Below are 18500 nucleotides of genomic sequence, written 5' to 3'. Positions count from 1 at the left end.
ATGCATTAAATATTACTTTCATATAGCAGCTGAATGAGGTGACAACAATCATATTTAATACATACACTGTTGGCAAGTCTGATTCATTTCATTGAAAATGATGCGGCATAGATTTACAAAAACTGAAGTTTTATTGCTACAGATAAATAAAAGGAGTGAAGAGTACTTGATGTCTCTCTTAAATGTGTAGTGTAGACAACAACAGGAAGTAAAATACTCAAGTGAAGAACAGGCCCCTCAGAAAACACTACTTGAGTAAAATGCTAGCTTCCAGAAGTGTAACGAGAAATGTTTTATGTGCTTTCTCCCTTTAACATCTCACCACAAACTTATTCTTCTAAAACACGCTGCTGTAGTTTTTTCAGCAGCCTGAGCATGATGACAGAGATGTCAGATTATGTTACAGCAGTTGGTTTTGGCCTACCAGCATATTTGTTGTCTTGGTTAAAGGGGTTACAGGCCAACTATCAAAATGTCCTCATTAAAAGATAAACTGAAATTGAGCCTTCTTGATTATAAAACAATAATTAAAAAACCCACTCAAACTCAACTCACTCTGAATGACAAGCCAAAACTAAGCTGCTGCAATTAAATCCCCAAAACTTCTTCTGGAGAATTCTCAACAAGGAGTTATTTTTTCCACAATGACCTCTGCTGCTGTTTTATCACTTCGATCTCTATTTTTGATGCAAAGTAGAAAAAGGATCAATCTGGAAGTTAGCTTGTTCTTTTAAAATAAAGAGTTTAATTTTTAGCACTGATCTAACCTTCATCAAGGTAGAGAGGAAATAAGACTCATCACAGACCATCAGCTCTAAAGCTCTAGTGCTCATGGGTAGATGACAACTATTGTCATTATTGGCATTCTCCAGCACATCTGTAGAGAAACACTTGGACACAGTAACAGGAAATTGCCGCCTTGTTGGGAATTGAATTTAGATATTCACACAGAAAAAAACATAACCACTTATCATCTGGCATGAGCAGAATCAGTGTGAACAGCATCATCATGTAAACACTAAAATGATCTTATGCCACAAAGACTCCTTAGTGGAGCACAACAGGTCAACTAGATTTAACGAAGGGCTGAATTTGAACTGATGACAAACTCAGTGATAAAACTGTCAGCTGAGCAAGTCGCCGCATAACATTAGTGAAACCACTCGTGATGACGAAGAGCTAATTTCAAACAACCTTGCAGAGCACTATAAAATGGGCTCTTTCATATCTCCTTTAACTGATACAAGCAGAGAGAATGAGTTGTTAATAAGCCTCAACATAGTAGCTGATACCAGCTACCAAACACAAGGGCATTTAATAATAAGCACAACTTGGAGAAAAAAACAAACCTTTAAATAAAATATAAATCATCCAGCTCAATTGTGGCCAAACACAACAGTTTACTTGTTATCTTGCAGGACCTTGTTTTTAATCTCTGTTAGAAATTAGGATTCTTTTGTTTCCACAGGCTCACCAAACTTTGTTCTTACTTCGCTTTAGCCTCGAATTGTTAAATATATATTTAATTTAATGAGCTGTCAGCCGATTGTCCTGATGTAGCACCAATCCACATCTGCAGGTACATGAAGAAAAACATCTGGCCCTTAAAGGATTGACATCTTTTTATCTAACATGACATTTAGGCTGATCTACAAAACAAGTATAAAATTATTTGGCGACAGACTGTAATCTGCTTTACTACAATAAAAAAAGCGCTGCTGTGGTTTGATATCTCAATGGAGAACAAGAATGAAATCATTAACTACACCATTTGGCAGCAAAATCCAATCTTTGCTACATCTCATGTGGTAAATGAAAATAGGAGGCTGTGTTGATTTCTCAACAAAGAACATTTGTTATCAGGGATGAAAATCAATCCTCACCAGAATAGGAATCATTGTGGAGGCAAATGTGCATAAAGACACAGACAGAGGTGTTTTGGCTGGGAGGATGGGTACATAAAGCTGGATTTAAGACTGCGGAAATGTCCACAAACACAATATTTAAGCCTTTTAAATCCATGTCCTGTAAAAAATAACAGAGCAGGTGATGTAAAAATGCAGAAAATGTAGGAGGAGGAATGTGAATTAGAGAATTGATATGGGGGACACAAGGAGGGCTTGTTGAAGCTCTGACCTCGTGGATTAAACATCATAGAAAATTACAGAAAACATTTATCAGCTACATTCATTTGTAAATCTCATTTTAATCTAGCTTTAGTTGATGTGGCAATCTCCAAATAATGCACATGCAGTTCAATACAAATTGCTTTGCCTGATGAGATTTTTTGTAAGATGTGATAAACCTTGAGGCACACAATAATGCAGGAACAAAATTTGTGGACACATCATTTTTAATATTACTCTAAGGTTAAGTCCTCAAGACGATCTCAAGAATGATGCTCGGATAGTAAACTGTGTCATAAATTGTGGGAGTGTGTCGCTCTGGGAGTCATGGTTTACTCATTCAAGGTCTACACAGCAGCTTTGGTATCATACAGCCTGCAGGTACGTAATACAGAGGTGAGATTTTTTTTAACAGTTCTATTTTACAAGGCAAAAGGGTAGTCAATCTCTCCTGGATATCTTTTTAATCTCTTTCTTTCTGTCCTTGTGCGTGCATGTGCTTGATTTATGTGGCTCAGCGGGCCAGCAGGACACGACGTCGGCCTCTCATTACACCACTGTCTGATGTAGCAAGACATGAGATCACACGGGGCACCTTATCTCAACTAGAAGAAAACATCTAACCACACAGTGACAGAGAAAAAATATAGAGGAAATGAACAACAAGAAAACGTTAAGAGTTGGGATAACACTGATGATGAGAGAAGCAAGTAGTGAAGGGGAGTCCTAGACACTACCAACTTTGTGAGGCTTCAAAGCAGTTTTTCTTTTTGCTAACTGAAAAAGCTTTGGGGACAAATGCTGACCATGTGAATGTTAACTTTCTGAAGTTTAGTCAATTTATAGTTTGTCATTAATTTACCATGTAAGGATAATTTTCCAAATCAGCCCCATACTCATAAAGGGCAACAAATTTAAATTTGACACAGAGTTATGGGAACACAACCCATCTAAAGGTTTAGTTAATATCATGGAGCTTCATAAAAGACATACCAACATATTTTAATAAGAAAATATCCAATGATAAAAACTAATCCCTCCTATAGTGGAGCAAAATAAAAAGTCACGACACCACAAAAGTTAGCTGTGATTGGAAAGCAATATGAATGTTTGATTGAGCGCCTTGCCATTAATGTAGCTTAAGAGCTACAACAAAACTTTGACAGTAATAGAACTTTATTTAGCTTCATAACTGTTGACATTTATACTGTACATGTTTTAAGCGTTTGTCTATTGTGTAGCTCGCCAGCTAAAAATCTTTGTGACCTTAAAGGAGCTTTTAGAGCTCTGTTTTCTTGCATTGTGCTTTGTTGCGTGTTTAACTGTCTCCATATTTTATTTTCTATGGTATTGGGGTCCTGAGTCTGGGCCCCTGCAGCTGGGACGCCAAAGATCTCAGCGAAGCTTTGTCTGCTCTAAAGTTGTCAAAATCATGATAAAACGGCTAGATAGACTGGCTGCTCCCTCACTCTGACATCTCTCGATTAGCACATGTCCATAGGATATTGTTTGTGCATGTGTACTTTATCAGCTTATGTGTGTGTGTACCATGATTACACAAAGTGTAAAAACATAATCTCCCCATTGGGAATCAATAAAGTAAATCTTCTTATACAAATATCTTCTGACAAGAATGAGTATGTGTCGGCCTATTCTGTTGGGATTTTATCAATAAAAACAATTGAAATTGATCTTTTATATTTATAATATTTGACAGCCATGTATTACATTTCTTGTTGTAAGGCCTTTGGGGGACTCGTTTTTTTTAAAGATACAAATATGGGAGGCTCCAAGGAAAAAAGTTTGTGAAAAACAAAATACGAATATTGATTTAAAAGACAACAGGGCTAGATTGTGTGATCTTGACGGAAACATTTATCTGCTTTATTGGCTACTTAAAGCTTGCTTTTCTACAGATTGGGAGATTTCTTACATTTTTATTGTTGATTAAAAAAAAAAAAAAAAAAAAAAGAGTCACAACATTTTAAATTTACCCCATTCATAGGACAAGGAAAGCTGAAGAGAGACAACAAGTATGGAAAGAGAGAGTGTGGGGGATGACGTGCACCAAATGGTTGCAGCCAGGAGTCAAACCAGCAATCTGTGCGTCAAAGACTGTAGCCTTTAAACATGGGGCACCTGCTTTACCAGCTGAACTAAACTAATGCTCAAATTACGTCCGTCTTAAAAAGGGGACTAATTTGAGATTTTGCGCATGTTTTATTTGACAGAAAAACATGCAGTGGAAGAAAGAAACGATGTAATCTCATTTTGCTTTCACACAGATCTCCTATCATCTCATAGAAATAAATAAAACCTTTTTGAGATCTCCTAATGTGTTTTCCTCTGGGACAGGCTAAAGTCCACTTGCCTTTTGGACCAAGCTTGGACTTACAAAGAGCTGGATGACTGAAAACCTTTCCTGACATCATCAATGCAAAATGTAATGTAGATGTTTTTCTATGTACACAAGACATCAGCAGTGTGGCTGAAGAGAGCATGCACGTCTTCAAAGCCAAACATTTGAAATCAAAATGGTTGTCCCTTTGTATCCCTGTTTCCTTCAAATGAAACAATGAACATGAAATGTAGTTCATTGGTTTGTAAACTGACTTTAAATGTAAGGAACTTTAAAAAGTAGCACGGAAAAGGTCGTTTCCAAAAGAAGAGGTATAAGTGAAGACATTTACAGCTTGTAGAAGATGGGAACAGGAAGAGTCAAATGGATTGCAGCGTTTGCAAATGAACTTGATTCATTCAGGTGATCATTCTATTCATCCCTTAACTGGAGTTAACTTCACACGGTCACTCATGCACTGCACTGACAGGTTTGCAGGCAACACTGCTGCCACCTTCTCTACCCAAAGTCATAAGGAGAGGAGGAAGAGTTTGATTAGCATTCCCTGGTCTGTCTCTGTCTTTGTTTTCTCTGCATCATATCGTTCACAGTCTCCTCAGCTGAACACACAGATGCTCAGCTCTCTACAGCGAGGCATCCGGCAAATCGGTGTGGAAACATATGTGTCTGTCTCTCTGTCTGTCACTTCCACGCCATTCTCATTCTCTAGGTGACACATTATGTCACTGTCACTGACTGGTCATGTTTATACACAAGCAGGTCGGGGTCTGGTCCAAGAGTTTGCCAAGGGGAGGGTGACATCTGGTGAGCAAAGTGAACTGAAGCATCAGGAAACGGATTCCATCTGTGCTTTTTGACCGCACGCTGACACACAGAGAGAAAGACATTTTCTTAATTTGTATACACACATGTGGGATCCAGCTGTGAATGTCAGGGACTGAAGTTTCAATTATCCTTATCAAGGCCGAAGTCTGAATACTCAAGTCACATTCATCTGCTGGATCTCTCAAAAATCTCAAAATTTGTGTTTAATGTCAACCAGTGATGATTAGTTCAACCAGAGCTACGAGGGGGAGCAAACAGAGAAAAAGACTAGGTTTCAGTAACCCAAGAAGAGTCCAAGGAATGTGCTTGATCTTTAAATTAACAAAAGAAAAAGCTTGCCATTAAGAGAGTTACAAAAAAATCAAACTCAAGGATTACCAGTAAGGAACGTGGATATACGAGTGTAGTTATCAGTTATTACCGTCACTGCTGGAGAGGTGGAGACAAAAGCTTTTTCTCTCGATTTGACCACATTATACAACAGCTTAGGTAATGGACCTTTTCTGTGGATGACTTGAAAAATACTGTCACTTCCATCTTTCAGCTGCTTAGATATTCCTGAACAAAGAGTCTCTGGAGAAGCAGTGTGGACAAGCACGGATGGCTCAAGTTTGTTTTTATATTCTCGTCGCAAAGAAAAGGGAAAGATGATGATGGACACAGGAGGCCAATCATTGCTTTTGAACCTTTCCACCCATTCCCAACCTATAATAAAGATATCTAAACTGCATTTACAGCCAGGAAGAACTTCAGCTTGAATATATCTACTTACTTTCTAACTAGTAAAAATGAATCATTGGGTTATATAGGAAATCTTAATTATAAAAATCTCGGCCAAAACCCCAATAGAAAATAAAGAGTTCTGTCAAGGAGCAAACATCAGTCCAAATAATGAACAAGGATCAAGTCATCGAAGGTTTTGGTCGACACCATCTCCTTTTTGCCCCCCTTAAAAAAACAAGCCATGTTATAACTCTGTAATCACTGTGGACTGTTTCTACACATAAAAGTAACTTCCTCAGCTACAGCCCTTCAGAATAGAATCCCCTCGTTCAGAGTAATAACATCATGCATAAAGGTCCTCTAACACATCCCGATAGGTTAACTCTGCATGGTTAGTGTAATGCAAGTTTGCAACGTGAGGCCAGATAGAAAGTGAAAAGATTTTGTGATGTTCTATTTGCCCACACAGCCTCGAGTTCAGTTCACTCTGCATCCTCTCCATCCTCGGACCTGACCTAGACTCCCTCCCTACTGACCCCCTCTGGGCCAAGTTGGACCAAGTTAAAGGAGAGAAAGTCTACCATCGCCTCCACTGCACAGTGCACACACCCTCCTTTCCCCTTGTCATCCATCTCTCCATTCCCCCCCTCCTGCTTCTTCGATGCTGCAGCTAATTAACTAAAAAACCAAGCAGAGACTTTATATTATTCAGCAGTGAGAACTGCCATGTCTTGATCCAGAAACACCCAGAGAGAAACATGGTTACTGGAGCCAGAAAGCACCAGGAGAGGAAGAAAGGGAAAAAAAACCACACGTCTTGTCTCCACCAGGGCGCAAGGAACTGAGAGCTGAATTTCTGAGATTCTCCTCACATATTTTACTTCTTCCAGGGCTACATTTTAATCAGACACACTGGCAAAGTACTTGCAGGCCGGGCATGACCATGCGGAGGAAGTGTAAAGAGCATGCAAAAGGAGAAATGAAGCGACGCAGAGAAAGATAGAGGCTCAATTGTGAGGGTTTTGACAAGCAGGTGGCAGGTGAGAGAGGTGTAAGATGAAAGACAGCGGGAGAGAAAGACAGAGAAATAGACTGAGAGGAGTGCGAGAGATCTGTGACCAAATGGTTCTGCCGAGTGCGAGCTGCTCGGCTTAAATCTCCTGACTCTCTCCATAAAGCCTCCGTCCAGGAAACAATACATAAAGAAAGTCCTGTCACGGGAAAACAATCTGCAGAAAACAAATTTCTTAATATAACAGCTTGTGAGCATATTTTGCTGTTTTCATCTCAATAATACATCACATGGAGATGGGAAAATCCTTAAAGGATGACCAAGATTGCAAACAAGACTCCTTTATGACACGTCTTCTTGAAGCACAACAGCATCAAATCCTGGAGATTCTTGCATGTCCAGAGGATTTCTGCAGGATCTTTTATTTATTAAGACAGCATGATTGCACACTGAGGCTTACCAAAAGGGTCACAATTCTAGCTGGGTTACCCGTGTCGTTTTTTTCCACCCTCTCACCCTGCCTCAGTTTCTCCAATAAATTCAATGCATGTCTGAATTAATGCATTACAAAGCCTGCTGGAGATATTAAAAAATGATAAAAACTAATCCCTCCTCTGCCGACCCATCTGTGGCAGGGTCTTCACACCGAGCTGACCCTGAGCATTCTCTGCCGTCTGCAACATGAGTTATGATATTTGGTGTCGCTAGGATTACACTTTAATATTTCATTACATGCACAAAATCCTATTCTATATATCTCCCCGAGGTGTGTCACTATTAATCACAAGGCGTTATGTGAACCCAAGGCTGTCTTATACCTCCGAACAATGTGTGCTGCACTCATACACTAATACTGTGTGAACATGCTGGAGAAAGAAAAGATTAACTAAAGGTGCATCTACAGTGTATATCAAGGTAATTACAAATTGTGCACGTAAAAACAACAAATATGCAAAAGTACACAACTGACTTTTTTTCATCAAGATTCTGCACGAATTGTGCGCTCAGTGTGAGCTGTGCTCAGTTCACGTCTGTCTCTCGCATCAGTAAACACACGTGAACACATCAGAGTGCACACTGCTATATCAAATAGCAAAAGCATGAAGCCCAGCGTGTGCTTTCACCCTAGGGAAGCTGAGACAAGGCAACACATTGACCAATGGGGTGGCAGCGTGATGCCAGGACTGGTGTCTCCCTGCCGAGAGCAGAGCTGCTCATCATGCATGTATGAAACCAACACAGTGCCCATCATCGGGAGCCAAGCGTCCATTCTGATGAGATTTATTTCCAAAGCTCGAGTCTGGTCCTCACAGCCAGGAAAAAGGAGAGACAGAGAGGAAGAGAGAGAGAGAGAGAGGGGAAAGAGAGAGAGAGAGAGAGAGAGAGAGGCAGGGAGATATTTACACACTTCTCTCATCACAGAGTTGACAGGGGATGTCTCAAAGTGGAGCAACACCAGTGGTGAAATCCAAAGTAGGGCTGACCATTTCACACCCAGAACATCCTTCTGCTGCTTTATTTATTAAGTCATGCAAAAGAGGACGACAACAACAGAAACCCAGTGGAGATTTAGGCAAACAGATGAATACATAAAAAAACACTTCCTTCCACAAAAAAAAGTTCTAATTAACAGCAACATTCAACTTTTACATGTTTTTTAAGTGCAATACCCACATTTCAACACAACACCTGACAACACAATAAATTGATGTTGAGCAGGTCTCAAGTTCACCATGTAAATGGTCCGTTCTCAGCTTTGTTGAAAGGAAACTTCTTTACTTTTGCATGTGTTTGATCATTAACCAGAGATAAAAACAAAGGTCAGATTAAAACAGTCCATTCTTAAACGTGTTTAAAATCTCATGACAAATACATCATACAGTACTTTAGACATTTTACTAAAAAAGCCTTACATAAAAATTCATGGAGGAAAAAGAAGTTGCTCAACATACAGTAGATAATAAAGGTCATCTTTTAGTGACCATGAATGTTGGTTTAATGCTTCAGTTCTATTCATCTAATAGCTAAAGTATTAACTTGTACCGCCATCCAAACAGCACAGTTCATGACAGACCATTTTGGAGTAACATAAACTCTGCAGACAGCCAACGCGACCGTTAGCATATTAAATAACTACTCTACTGCTTCCATCGCATGAAAAATCACTAAGTTCAAAGTTTTAAAGACCGTACATTTTGAGGGCTAAACACTGTGTTGCATTTACCATACCATTGATGCTGGTGTGTGTGCATGTGTGTGTATGTGAGTAGGTCTGCGTGTGTGTGTTGGAGCGTGGGGTGACTGTGAGCATGACTGTGAGTGTGATACTGTCTGTATGCGTGGGGGATGGGGGGAGGGTGGGAATGATTTTAATGTGATTTTAATGTGATGTTAACATGTAAAGCACTTTGTGCTACTTTTAAAAGTATGAAAAGCGCTTTATAAATAAAGTTTGATTTGATTTGATTTGATTTACCCAAAACAGACACTTACGAATCTACAGATGTACATGAGTTTGAAAAGGACTTTCAAAGGTTCAGCCATTGAAAAACTTAAGCCACTAAAAAAGGAGAAAAAATAGGGGAACAGACTTTTAAAGTACTCTACCAAGATACAAGTTTACTCAGAATACGATGTAACACATGAAGACAACACAATTTTATTCCGCATAATAGTTACATAAGAAGCATGTGGGTTGTTTTTTGCATTGCTGAGTTTTTCGGGTTTTGCTCAGCATCCGTGTAGACCTTTGAATGTGTTTATGTTGTTCTGCCTCAGACGAAACATTAACTCTGACGCTGAATTTTGAAAGATAGATTACAGATGAAGTTGTGCTCTTCTCCTTTGTTTAGTACATGGTGCTACAACAGATGTGTGCCCTGTTAGCCCATGGTGGATAACACACCCAGCCCTAATGTTTATCTGCCTCGGCTATAATTGTTCATTTTCTCCCCTCTGCCATTATGCCTCCAACACCTCTACAATAATTGCTGCCTAATAGATAAGCTCTTTGTCTATCACACTGTAGTCAACATGTAGAGTCGAATACTGATGTACCCTACATTCCCTAGTTCTACCTCCTAGTTGTATTCTGTTTATGTCTGTGCTTGGGGATAATTCATTTTATTCTCTGCATGCACGCCTGTGTCACATATCTTTGCAGCAAACGGATTATGAGTAATATTCTCAAATTGATTCCTTTTCAGGCGTTATCATCTCCTCAGACATTCCCTTTTTTTGCCTCCACAACTCCTCTCTGGGAGCAATTTTCCATACAGCTGGGTGAGTCATACATGGTGCTGTTGAAATAATGGCTGCCCATCCATTGGGGGAGACGGAGATGCATTAAAATGCTGTGCGAGTGTGTGTTTTGCAGTGTGAGTGGAGCTCGGTTCAAGACAGATCAGGTGTGGTTATTTTGACCTGGACCCTCAGTATGTGCTTTTCCCGGTGTGCCCTTGTCCTCTCTCCCTTCACTCTGGAAAAGGGGGGAGACAGAAGACAAATAAAGCAAATCAAGAAGGTCTGAAAGGAAAAGGAGAAACAAAACCTTCAACCTGTAGCCCAACAAAAATCGTCATGTTGCAGAATGGCAGGTGCATAGAGAGCTGTGTCAGAGGCTGGTGGAGATATCAGACGTAGCCTAGCATGAGATGTGCGACCCTCTCGGGGTTGAAGAAGCAGCTGTGCACAGGCCTTCTTCTGAGATGATCCTGGCAGTGAAACCTGGGTCGCATGGTCTGATGTGGAGCCCAGAGTTCTGCTTCTGTGTTTATCTGACCGCATTTCGACTGACGCACAAGAAGTAAGCTTTTTAACACCAGGTCAGGGATATCTGGGTCTTATTTTAAAGTGTAGTTCACTGTTGGAGGATTTTTCCCTTGCTATGCTTGGTTCAACCAGGCTTGAAAGATGTTTTTTTTCTCAAATTATATTCCCTTTTTATTCATTCTTCTGGTTGTGTTTGTTGAAACACATTTGTCATGCTATGTTTGTTAATACTGTACATTGCTAAAATGCACGGAAGTAAGGTTGCTTACCAAGCTGGCTTCATTCTGACCCATTACATTATTCTACATTTGATCACAATATTTTAACTGCTGCCAGCAAAGGCTTTATCATTTTAATGGAAGTAATTACTGCTCTATATTTGTAGCTTTATTCAGAAGGATGATGAATATTCAGTACATTTACATTTTTTCACAATATGGGTTCTGAAGAGTGTTTATTATTAGTTGATCTCGAGTAAGATACACCAGCATAAAGTCTGCGCCGGTGGTCTCATGTTAATTTCATCTGTTTTTAAACCAACCCGTCTACAATTCATTCAACTTTTTAAGATTTTTGTAGCTCTACGTGTTTTACCTTTTTTTATTTAACCATTTATCTATTTTTAAACTTTACAACAGAGGAGAGAAGCCAACACACGTGTTTATTGTACCTTCGTATAGTGACAGTAAGGTTCAGTCCATGAGGGGGTTAAGAAAGATTTCTTCCTCATGAGGCTGCATCATCAAAATGCTGCTTAAATAACACTTCATTTTTACTGACCGTTTTTATGGTAACATTGAATGCAGTGATGAATATGCTCCACCATATTTATCTTTCGATATATTACACCAGCTCTTCCAACACTGTCATTTTATCTAAACATGGATAACTTGCAGATCAAATTATAAAGTAAAAGAAAACGTAAAGAACTTGGTAATTATTGAACCATAAAGAACAGCATCCCTTCCTTTGCACAAGTTCATCAAAGTTCCCCCAGGTGCTTCACAATGAATTTACTGTATGTTCATCAGCTAAAGTTCGAACGTAACACCTTCTAACAGAGACTTACTTTAACCACGCCAGAACTTGACAGCTTTAAAGTACGCAGAACAGTGTCTGGCTTCATCACAACTTTATTTGGATGCTATGTGACTTGGCAACCAGGCCCAGCAACATACCAGCATTCCCATACATTGTCCAAGAAATAATAATCTGCTAAGGCTTTGTGAATCTGAAACTTCACAGCTATGCATGCAACCTGTTCAGGAATTTAAAAGCTCCCGTTTTGAGCATTATTTGAGTTCTGACTCTGCGCAGTTACCCACTAATTTAAACGACTTTTTGTCACAACCACAAAGTAAACTCTCAACACCTTTAATTCAGACAGTTAGGGCACTAAATCTCGAACAAGAAAGCAAAGGAAGCATTTTTCTGTGTCTGATCACTGCTATCATGCTGTAAAATGTTACTTTATGAATCTGTTTACTACTTCATATTAACTGGAGCTTTCTGGAACAGCAGAGGAGCCCAGACGAGACAGGCGGGGACGTTTTATTCAAGTTGTTTGCTTCTGCTTCTCTGATTTCCATATTTTTCCTTCCAACACAAGAGCTTCTACCAATTGCCAGTGTTATTTGCAGTTATGTGAGAGCCCACCATCTGGCATACACAGCGTAGTCAATCCAAACCAAAGCAAGACTCTTAAGACAGCTGGAGGCTAGTTTGTTAAATTAAACAGAAAAATTAACTTGATTTTTCACTAAATCCTGCCTTTTTCCGCTGTGCAAGCACCTTGTCCTATTTGAAAACAGCTAAGACAAGGGAGAGACGGAAAGCAAATAGCTCTTATTAAAGCGCTGAGGAAGAAGTTAAACTGCAGGAATTTAGTGAAAATATGAATCAGTCCACTGTTAACGGAGCACAGCAGGATGAGGTAACACAATTATTTACAAGGTTTAGACCCATGACCAATCTACGATCTAGGAACTGTGTTGCCTTAAAGCTGCAGACAGAGATCTTTTTTTCTGTCATTTTTAAGACATATACTTAATTATCTCAGCTTAAATGGATAAACTTCAATGTGCGCAATTTAATTATTTAAGCTCCTCCAACTGATTCCGTTTGTTAAAGGCTCACTTCAAATGTTTTACATTTGCTGAACATGAAATAAAATTGCCACATTGTAGTCATAAATGAGGACGATTGTAGTTTACTGCGTCAGTGGAATTGTTTTTAATGCGTTTCATATAAAACGTGTAACACTTCATTACACTGAAAGGGTTTCAAACACTAAGACAACATCCAAAATGTAGAGCAGGAGGACTTATTTTGACAGCTATGTTGACCTAGACTGGGACGAAGTTCTGATTTGGGTCGTGACTTTAAGAAGTTTTAAAGGACCCAGCCCAGAAACCAGCTTCTAATCCAAATCTAGGTGTGACAGTAAACACAACAACCCTCCCTTTCCAGCTGTTTCCTGTCTGCCTGCAGAAGTGTGATGTGCCTCAGCATGTAAACCTCAGACCCATCTGCTCTGCTCCACACTGCTGAGAAAAAAAAAGCACATTCAACAATCTCTGGTCTTTAGAAAATAAGGTAACATGTCTAACACATTTAGTGTTGAAGGGGCAATAAATGACTTCCTTTTTCATTCTCACCAATGTTGCTTTATTTATTCTTTTTTTTTTTTTAAGATAGTTGAACAGAGGGGGCAGATTATATCAAATGTATCTTCTTTCTGCTCCTTTTCATTTAAAATGTGACACTTGATGTTATATTATGTCGTCTTTATATTTTTTAAATGAAATAAATGTACAAACAAACAATGCTGAAAAAACATTGAGATATATGTGAAGTGTTTCCTTAGCTGAGAACATGAACTTGATCCTGCCTTACGAATCCACTCATCTCTTTACTTTCCCATCATTAACCTGACATTAGAAACCTTGGGTCTCTTGATGAAAAGAAGGTAGGATACTGTTTACCTGAAACATTTTCTCTGAACCTAAAGTGTCAAAAAACACAAAACTTAGCAAGTAAACTTCTGCCTTAGAAGTGCTGGGTTTCTCAATATCCATCTGTAACAGATATCAAACTAATGAAGAATTGCTTTATGAACTTTAAAAAAAAGAACCTTCACATAAACTACTTATATCACTCCATAGTTTGATCCTGAAGTGTCAGTCTTAGGATCATTAAAATGAACAAAAAAGTCGATTTAACGAGTATATACAAGTTTAACTCGGACCCAGACACAACTTTGTCGTCCACATTTTTAACCTGAACACATCTCTAACAGGAAGTGAACCAAACACACTGACACACAAAGGGCCCGTTCAGCACCAAGAGCAGCAGCAGCTCTGTTCAGGCTCCTAAGTTTTTTCTGGTTTCTCCTTCAACTGTAAAATGAAAACCATTTTATCTAATTTTCTTAAAATAAAAGAGAAACTTCTGCTTCCATTACACTGCATCTTCTAGAAACTGTCACATGGCTTCAGCATTATGAACCATATATTGTGTCTTGTAACTGTGTCTTTTTTTTTAATGAAAGCAGCACCAATGTGAGTACACAGCCCTACATGAGCTCCATATCCTGGATAGTGGTGACAAATGCTCGTTTGAAACAGAACCTACATGTCTGTAATGAAGTTTTATTTTACATTAGTCTAATATATATGACATCTTCACACATTTAAATGAAATTTCCCCTCTCCTTACGGCTAATACAAAGCCTGAGGAGGATCTATTCACTGCACCGAGAAAGCGATAACTCATTTTAAAAGTAATGGCTTGTCAAAAATGGGGCAGAGGGCTGTTGAAAGGGGAGAAAACAAATTAAATAAAAATGGATCGTTGCTTAACCTTAAGCAAACCATGTTGGAATCCATTAAAATACTGCATGAATCAGTGGCTTTTTTTTTTAGGTTAAAGAATGCTTTGATCTCTGGGAACAATTTCAGAGGCAATAGATATCGGTCCTAATGTGATTGCTTCTGTCATCATGATTTAACAGATTACATATCTAATCGGTTAGTGAACAGGGAATATAATTTGCACAGATTACAAACCCAGTGGTGCCTCCTGCTGCTGCTCACTGAAACTGGGCCGCTTGACAGTTTAGATGATCCAAAGACGGACAGATGGGTGGACGAAAAGACAGCGAGTGGGAGGGAAAACCACCAACCACCTGGTTTAATCCATGGCGGAAAAAAAAAAAAAAAAAAACATCTGATCCTGTTCTAGAGATGGCTCAGATTTTTTTGGCGTGAAGATATGCCCAACATGTGGGCACGGGAGAACATGGAGCATGGAATCACACACATCCACATTTTCCCCAAGACTGAAATGCAAAGATATGCAGAATATCTGAGACATGATTGCAAAGGAAGTAGGACTATATATAATGAAATTAAAGTGACTCAGGCGCTGTAATATCCCTGGGGTATATAGCTAGTTGTTTTATGGGGGGAGATAAGAGGATTTTGTCAGGTTGAAATGCCGGCTAATGCTATTGTTCCTACTGGGAGCATAAAACAGCAAAGGAGCTTTTCACACATCTTTTCTTTCTTTGTAGTGCTGTTACTGTAGATATCATTTCAAAGCACAAGGTGGGAAAAAAACATAACATTGCAGCATCAGACATCATATGCAAGGAGCTTATTTATTTATGTGAGAACCTACCCACTAGATGGTCCTCTCTGAGTATTTACAGACAAATTCATTTAAGGAAAAGACATTTTAAAAAAATATCTTTAAAACAAGTTTCTAATCAGAAAACAGCCTTTAAAGAAATTACGCAGAAAATCTCCTTTCCTCCTCATCTCGCACTTATGCCCTCCCACATGTACATAATCAGGCCTTGAAGGTACTGAAAATGACCACTGAGGACCAGTTCTATTCAAATGGCCATGAAAGTCAGTTAGAAAGATGTCTTATGTTACATTTTCTTCCTCTACCTTACAATGACTTTTACTGCAACATTTCCTCTTATCCCTATTTAGAAATGTTCCCACCTGTCCTCACTTCTTCTTCACTCATTAATCCCTCTAGCTAATAGTGTTCCAAAAGATGCAACTTGTCATAATAAGTCATCTACACCGCCTCGGTGTTGAAAACAAACACATTCATCCCCTTTTTTTACACCTCAGAAAAAAAACGAAAAGAAAAAATTACATTATAATTTTACATGCACGTTACTATAAAGCTGCAGTGAAATAATCCGATACCAAGTCGATCCTTATAATTGAACCCAGGTTGCACTCTCATGCACAAGAGGCAGAGCTACACTGTGCGGCAGAAATGATTTGCATTCAATTTTCAAAAGAAGTGCAGGTGGTATTACCTGTCACAATCCAACTTTACACCAATCTGCCAGCAGCCAACAGGGCATTTTTAAACAATCTCACGCTAAAATAACCCTGCATGCAGTCACCGTTTACTCGCATTGCAAGAGAGATTGCTGGGGACTGTGGGGGCCGCAGAGCAGATCTGTACTGTAGAAGTGAAGGTTTCCCACCTGTCCCCCTCCTTATATCCATAAAGCCCTGACACCTGAACCAAGTGCTGTTCATGAGAAGGCTTATTTTACACCTGAAAACAGTACCAAAAAAGCCATATTGAAGTTTTTACAGTGTCAAGTGATTTTTACAACTGTAGTTAAAGACACAGTCTTTAAAATAAAAATCAGTTGGTGGTAAAATGATCCATTATGGGAGAGGAGGAGAGGAAGAGAAAGAAGGAGGAAAATGAAGGAGTCAGAGGTAAGAAGGAGGATTCTGAAAAAAGACCTGTTTTTATTCTCTTTCATTTCAGGCTGAGGCTAAAGACATACAGAGCAGCTCCACACTGTGTGTATTAAGGACAGACAGCCTACTATTGTATTCTGATGTATTGTGTGACATGTGTTTATATAATGACTGCATCTCTTTAAAGCATTCAGGGGGGGAGAAAACAAAAACACAGTTAATACAACACGCTAGGATGAGTGAGCGCGCACTTTTACGCACGCACACTTATACCCACACATTATCAGCAGCTGCAGCAGAAGCATCAGAGCCGAACCAGGCGCACAAACTCTATGCCATTGCGATGCTGCGATAATAAAACAAGCCACGGGCGTGTTTAACTTCTGAAGAAAAATTAGAGGAAGTTGCTGGGAGCGCGAATAGATAGATATAGATAAAGGAGGGGCAGCTTAAGTGGGAGCAAAGGGGAAACGCTTAGTGAGCAGAAATCTGCGCGTTTTGTACACCGAGAAAAAGTCTCACAGCCGTTTATTAAGAAGAGTAAATAATACCAAAAAAATGAACAGTTTAAAGGTGTTTTCTGGTCTGAACAGCTTATGTGAAGTTTTAACTACTTCAAGTCAAGTTCCAGCGCACAAAGATGTTGTGGAGACCCTACAAATGTTGCTAAAACCTAAAGAATCTGACAAATCTGCTTGTATTACGTTTAAGTTTACCTGTTTATAACCCTATCTCAGTTTTAAAAAACTCCTTATATAAGCCGATAAACAATACACAACGTTTCTTTTTCTTTTTTTTTAAGCAAGAGGAATTCGAGTATACGAACCCTCTGAATTCAGAGTGCAGGTGTTTTCCTGCAAACGCAACAGCCCGGATCCGATTGATAAATGTGAAAAATGTTAACTCTTAAGAGTTATTCTTTTCATTAAAATGAACTTACCTTCCGTAGGATCCACTGGCAGATGAGAACTAAGGTCCAACCGAGAACCTGCATGTCGCCGTCCTAAACGCAGACCACCCCGTAAAAAAAAACTACACGTCTCCTCGACTGGACATAAAAAGACGCACCGTGGAATCCAAGCAATCCCAACAGGCAGGCGACAGGTGAAAAGTATTACGAGAGCAGAAAAACACACGTAAAGTTGTGTGTTTGTTCAGTAGGAGTCGCGGATGATGCTGTCGAAAAACTTTGAGCGGTGTGATCAGGTCCTGTGGTCCGCCTCATGTGGCACATCCATGCGGTCTGCCTCCGCTCATGCTGCTGCGCGTCTGCTGGAAGTTTGCGCGGAGACGAAGTCAGTTTGGAGGGTGGACGCGAGGATAGGATCATCAGCGCTTCTTGTGTTTTTGGACACTGACTGGTTGATTTAGAGAAATGAGATCCCTCTTTCTCTATCTCTCTCAGTCTCTCCCCCTCCCTCCCTCAATCTTTCTCTCGATGTCCACGCGCGCGTCACGGCGCACATGCAGCGAACGATTATTGGCAACCACACTGACCACAGCTGCCTGCTCGTATTTCTTTTCTTTTCTTTTTTTTTTTTTTTTGGGTGGGGGGTGGGGGGGGGATTAGATGAATATACTCCTGTAAATACTTCATCAGAGAAAGGTCAGGAGTTTCATATGTGGGATTAGGTTTAAGTCAACTTTAAAGTAGTGTAGTTTAGAATGGAAAGAAATCCATGAGTGGTTGCAAAATATCTGAGATGCAAATTTGCTCAAACAGGTATTATTTTCAATTATTCTTGCAAAGCTGAAGTAATAATTTTACAAATGGATGAATAATAATTAAAATGTGCTTGTTGAAGCCGATATGGCTAACAGTTCCTATTTCAGCTTGACAAATGTGAGAAGAATTATACCCTTCTCTGTCACATCAGATAGGAAATTAAATATATCTGGCTCTTCACTTTCCAATTTGAAACTTCATGTTTATAAATTGT

At 39.4% G+C, this 18500-nt stretch overlaps 1 protein-coding gene across 1 annotated transcript in view; it reads right to left on the bottom strand.

The window, feature by feature from the left end:
- The window catches only part of nxph4 (neurexophilin 4), a 40917-nt gene extending 22872 nt beyond the window's left edge, over window positions 1-18045 (bottom strand). The window contains exon 1 of the mRNA XM_079340909.1: window positions 17501-18045. Coding sequence (XP_079197035.1) covers window positions 17501-17554 — 54 coding nt within the window. The 5' untranslated portion in view covers window positions 17555-18045. The remainder of the gene's footprint in view (window positions 1-17500) is intronic.
- Window positions 18046-18500: the final 455 nt, after the last annotated feature.

This window comes from Symphodus melops (assembly GCF_947650265.1).
Source record: "Symphodus melops genome assembly, chromosome: 4".
Classification (NCBI taxonomy): domain Eukaryota; kingdom Metazoa; phylum Chordata; class Actinopteri; order Labriformes; family Labridae; genus Symphodus; species Symphodus melops.
Note: the sequence above shows the minus strand (reverse complement) of the source record. Positions and strands in the feature narration are given on the sequence as shown.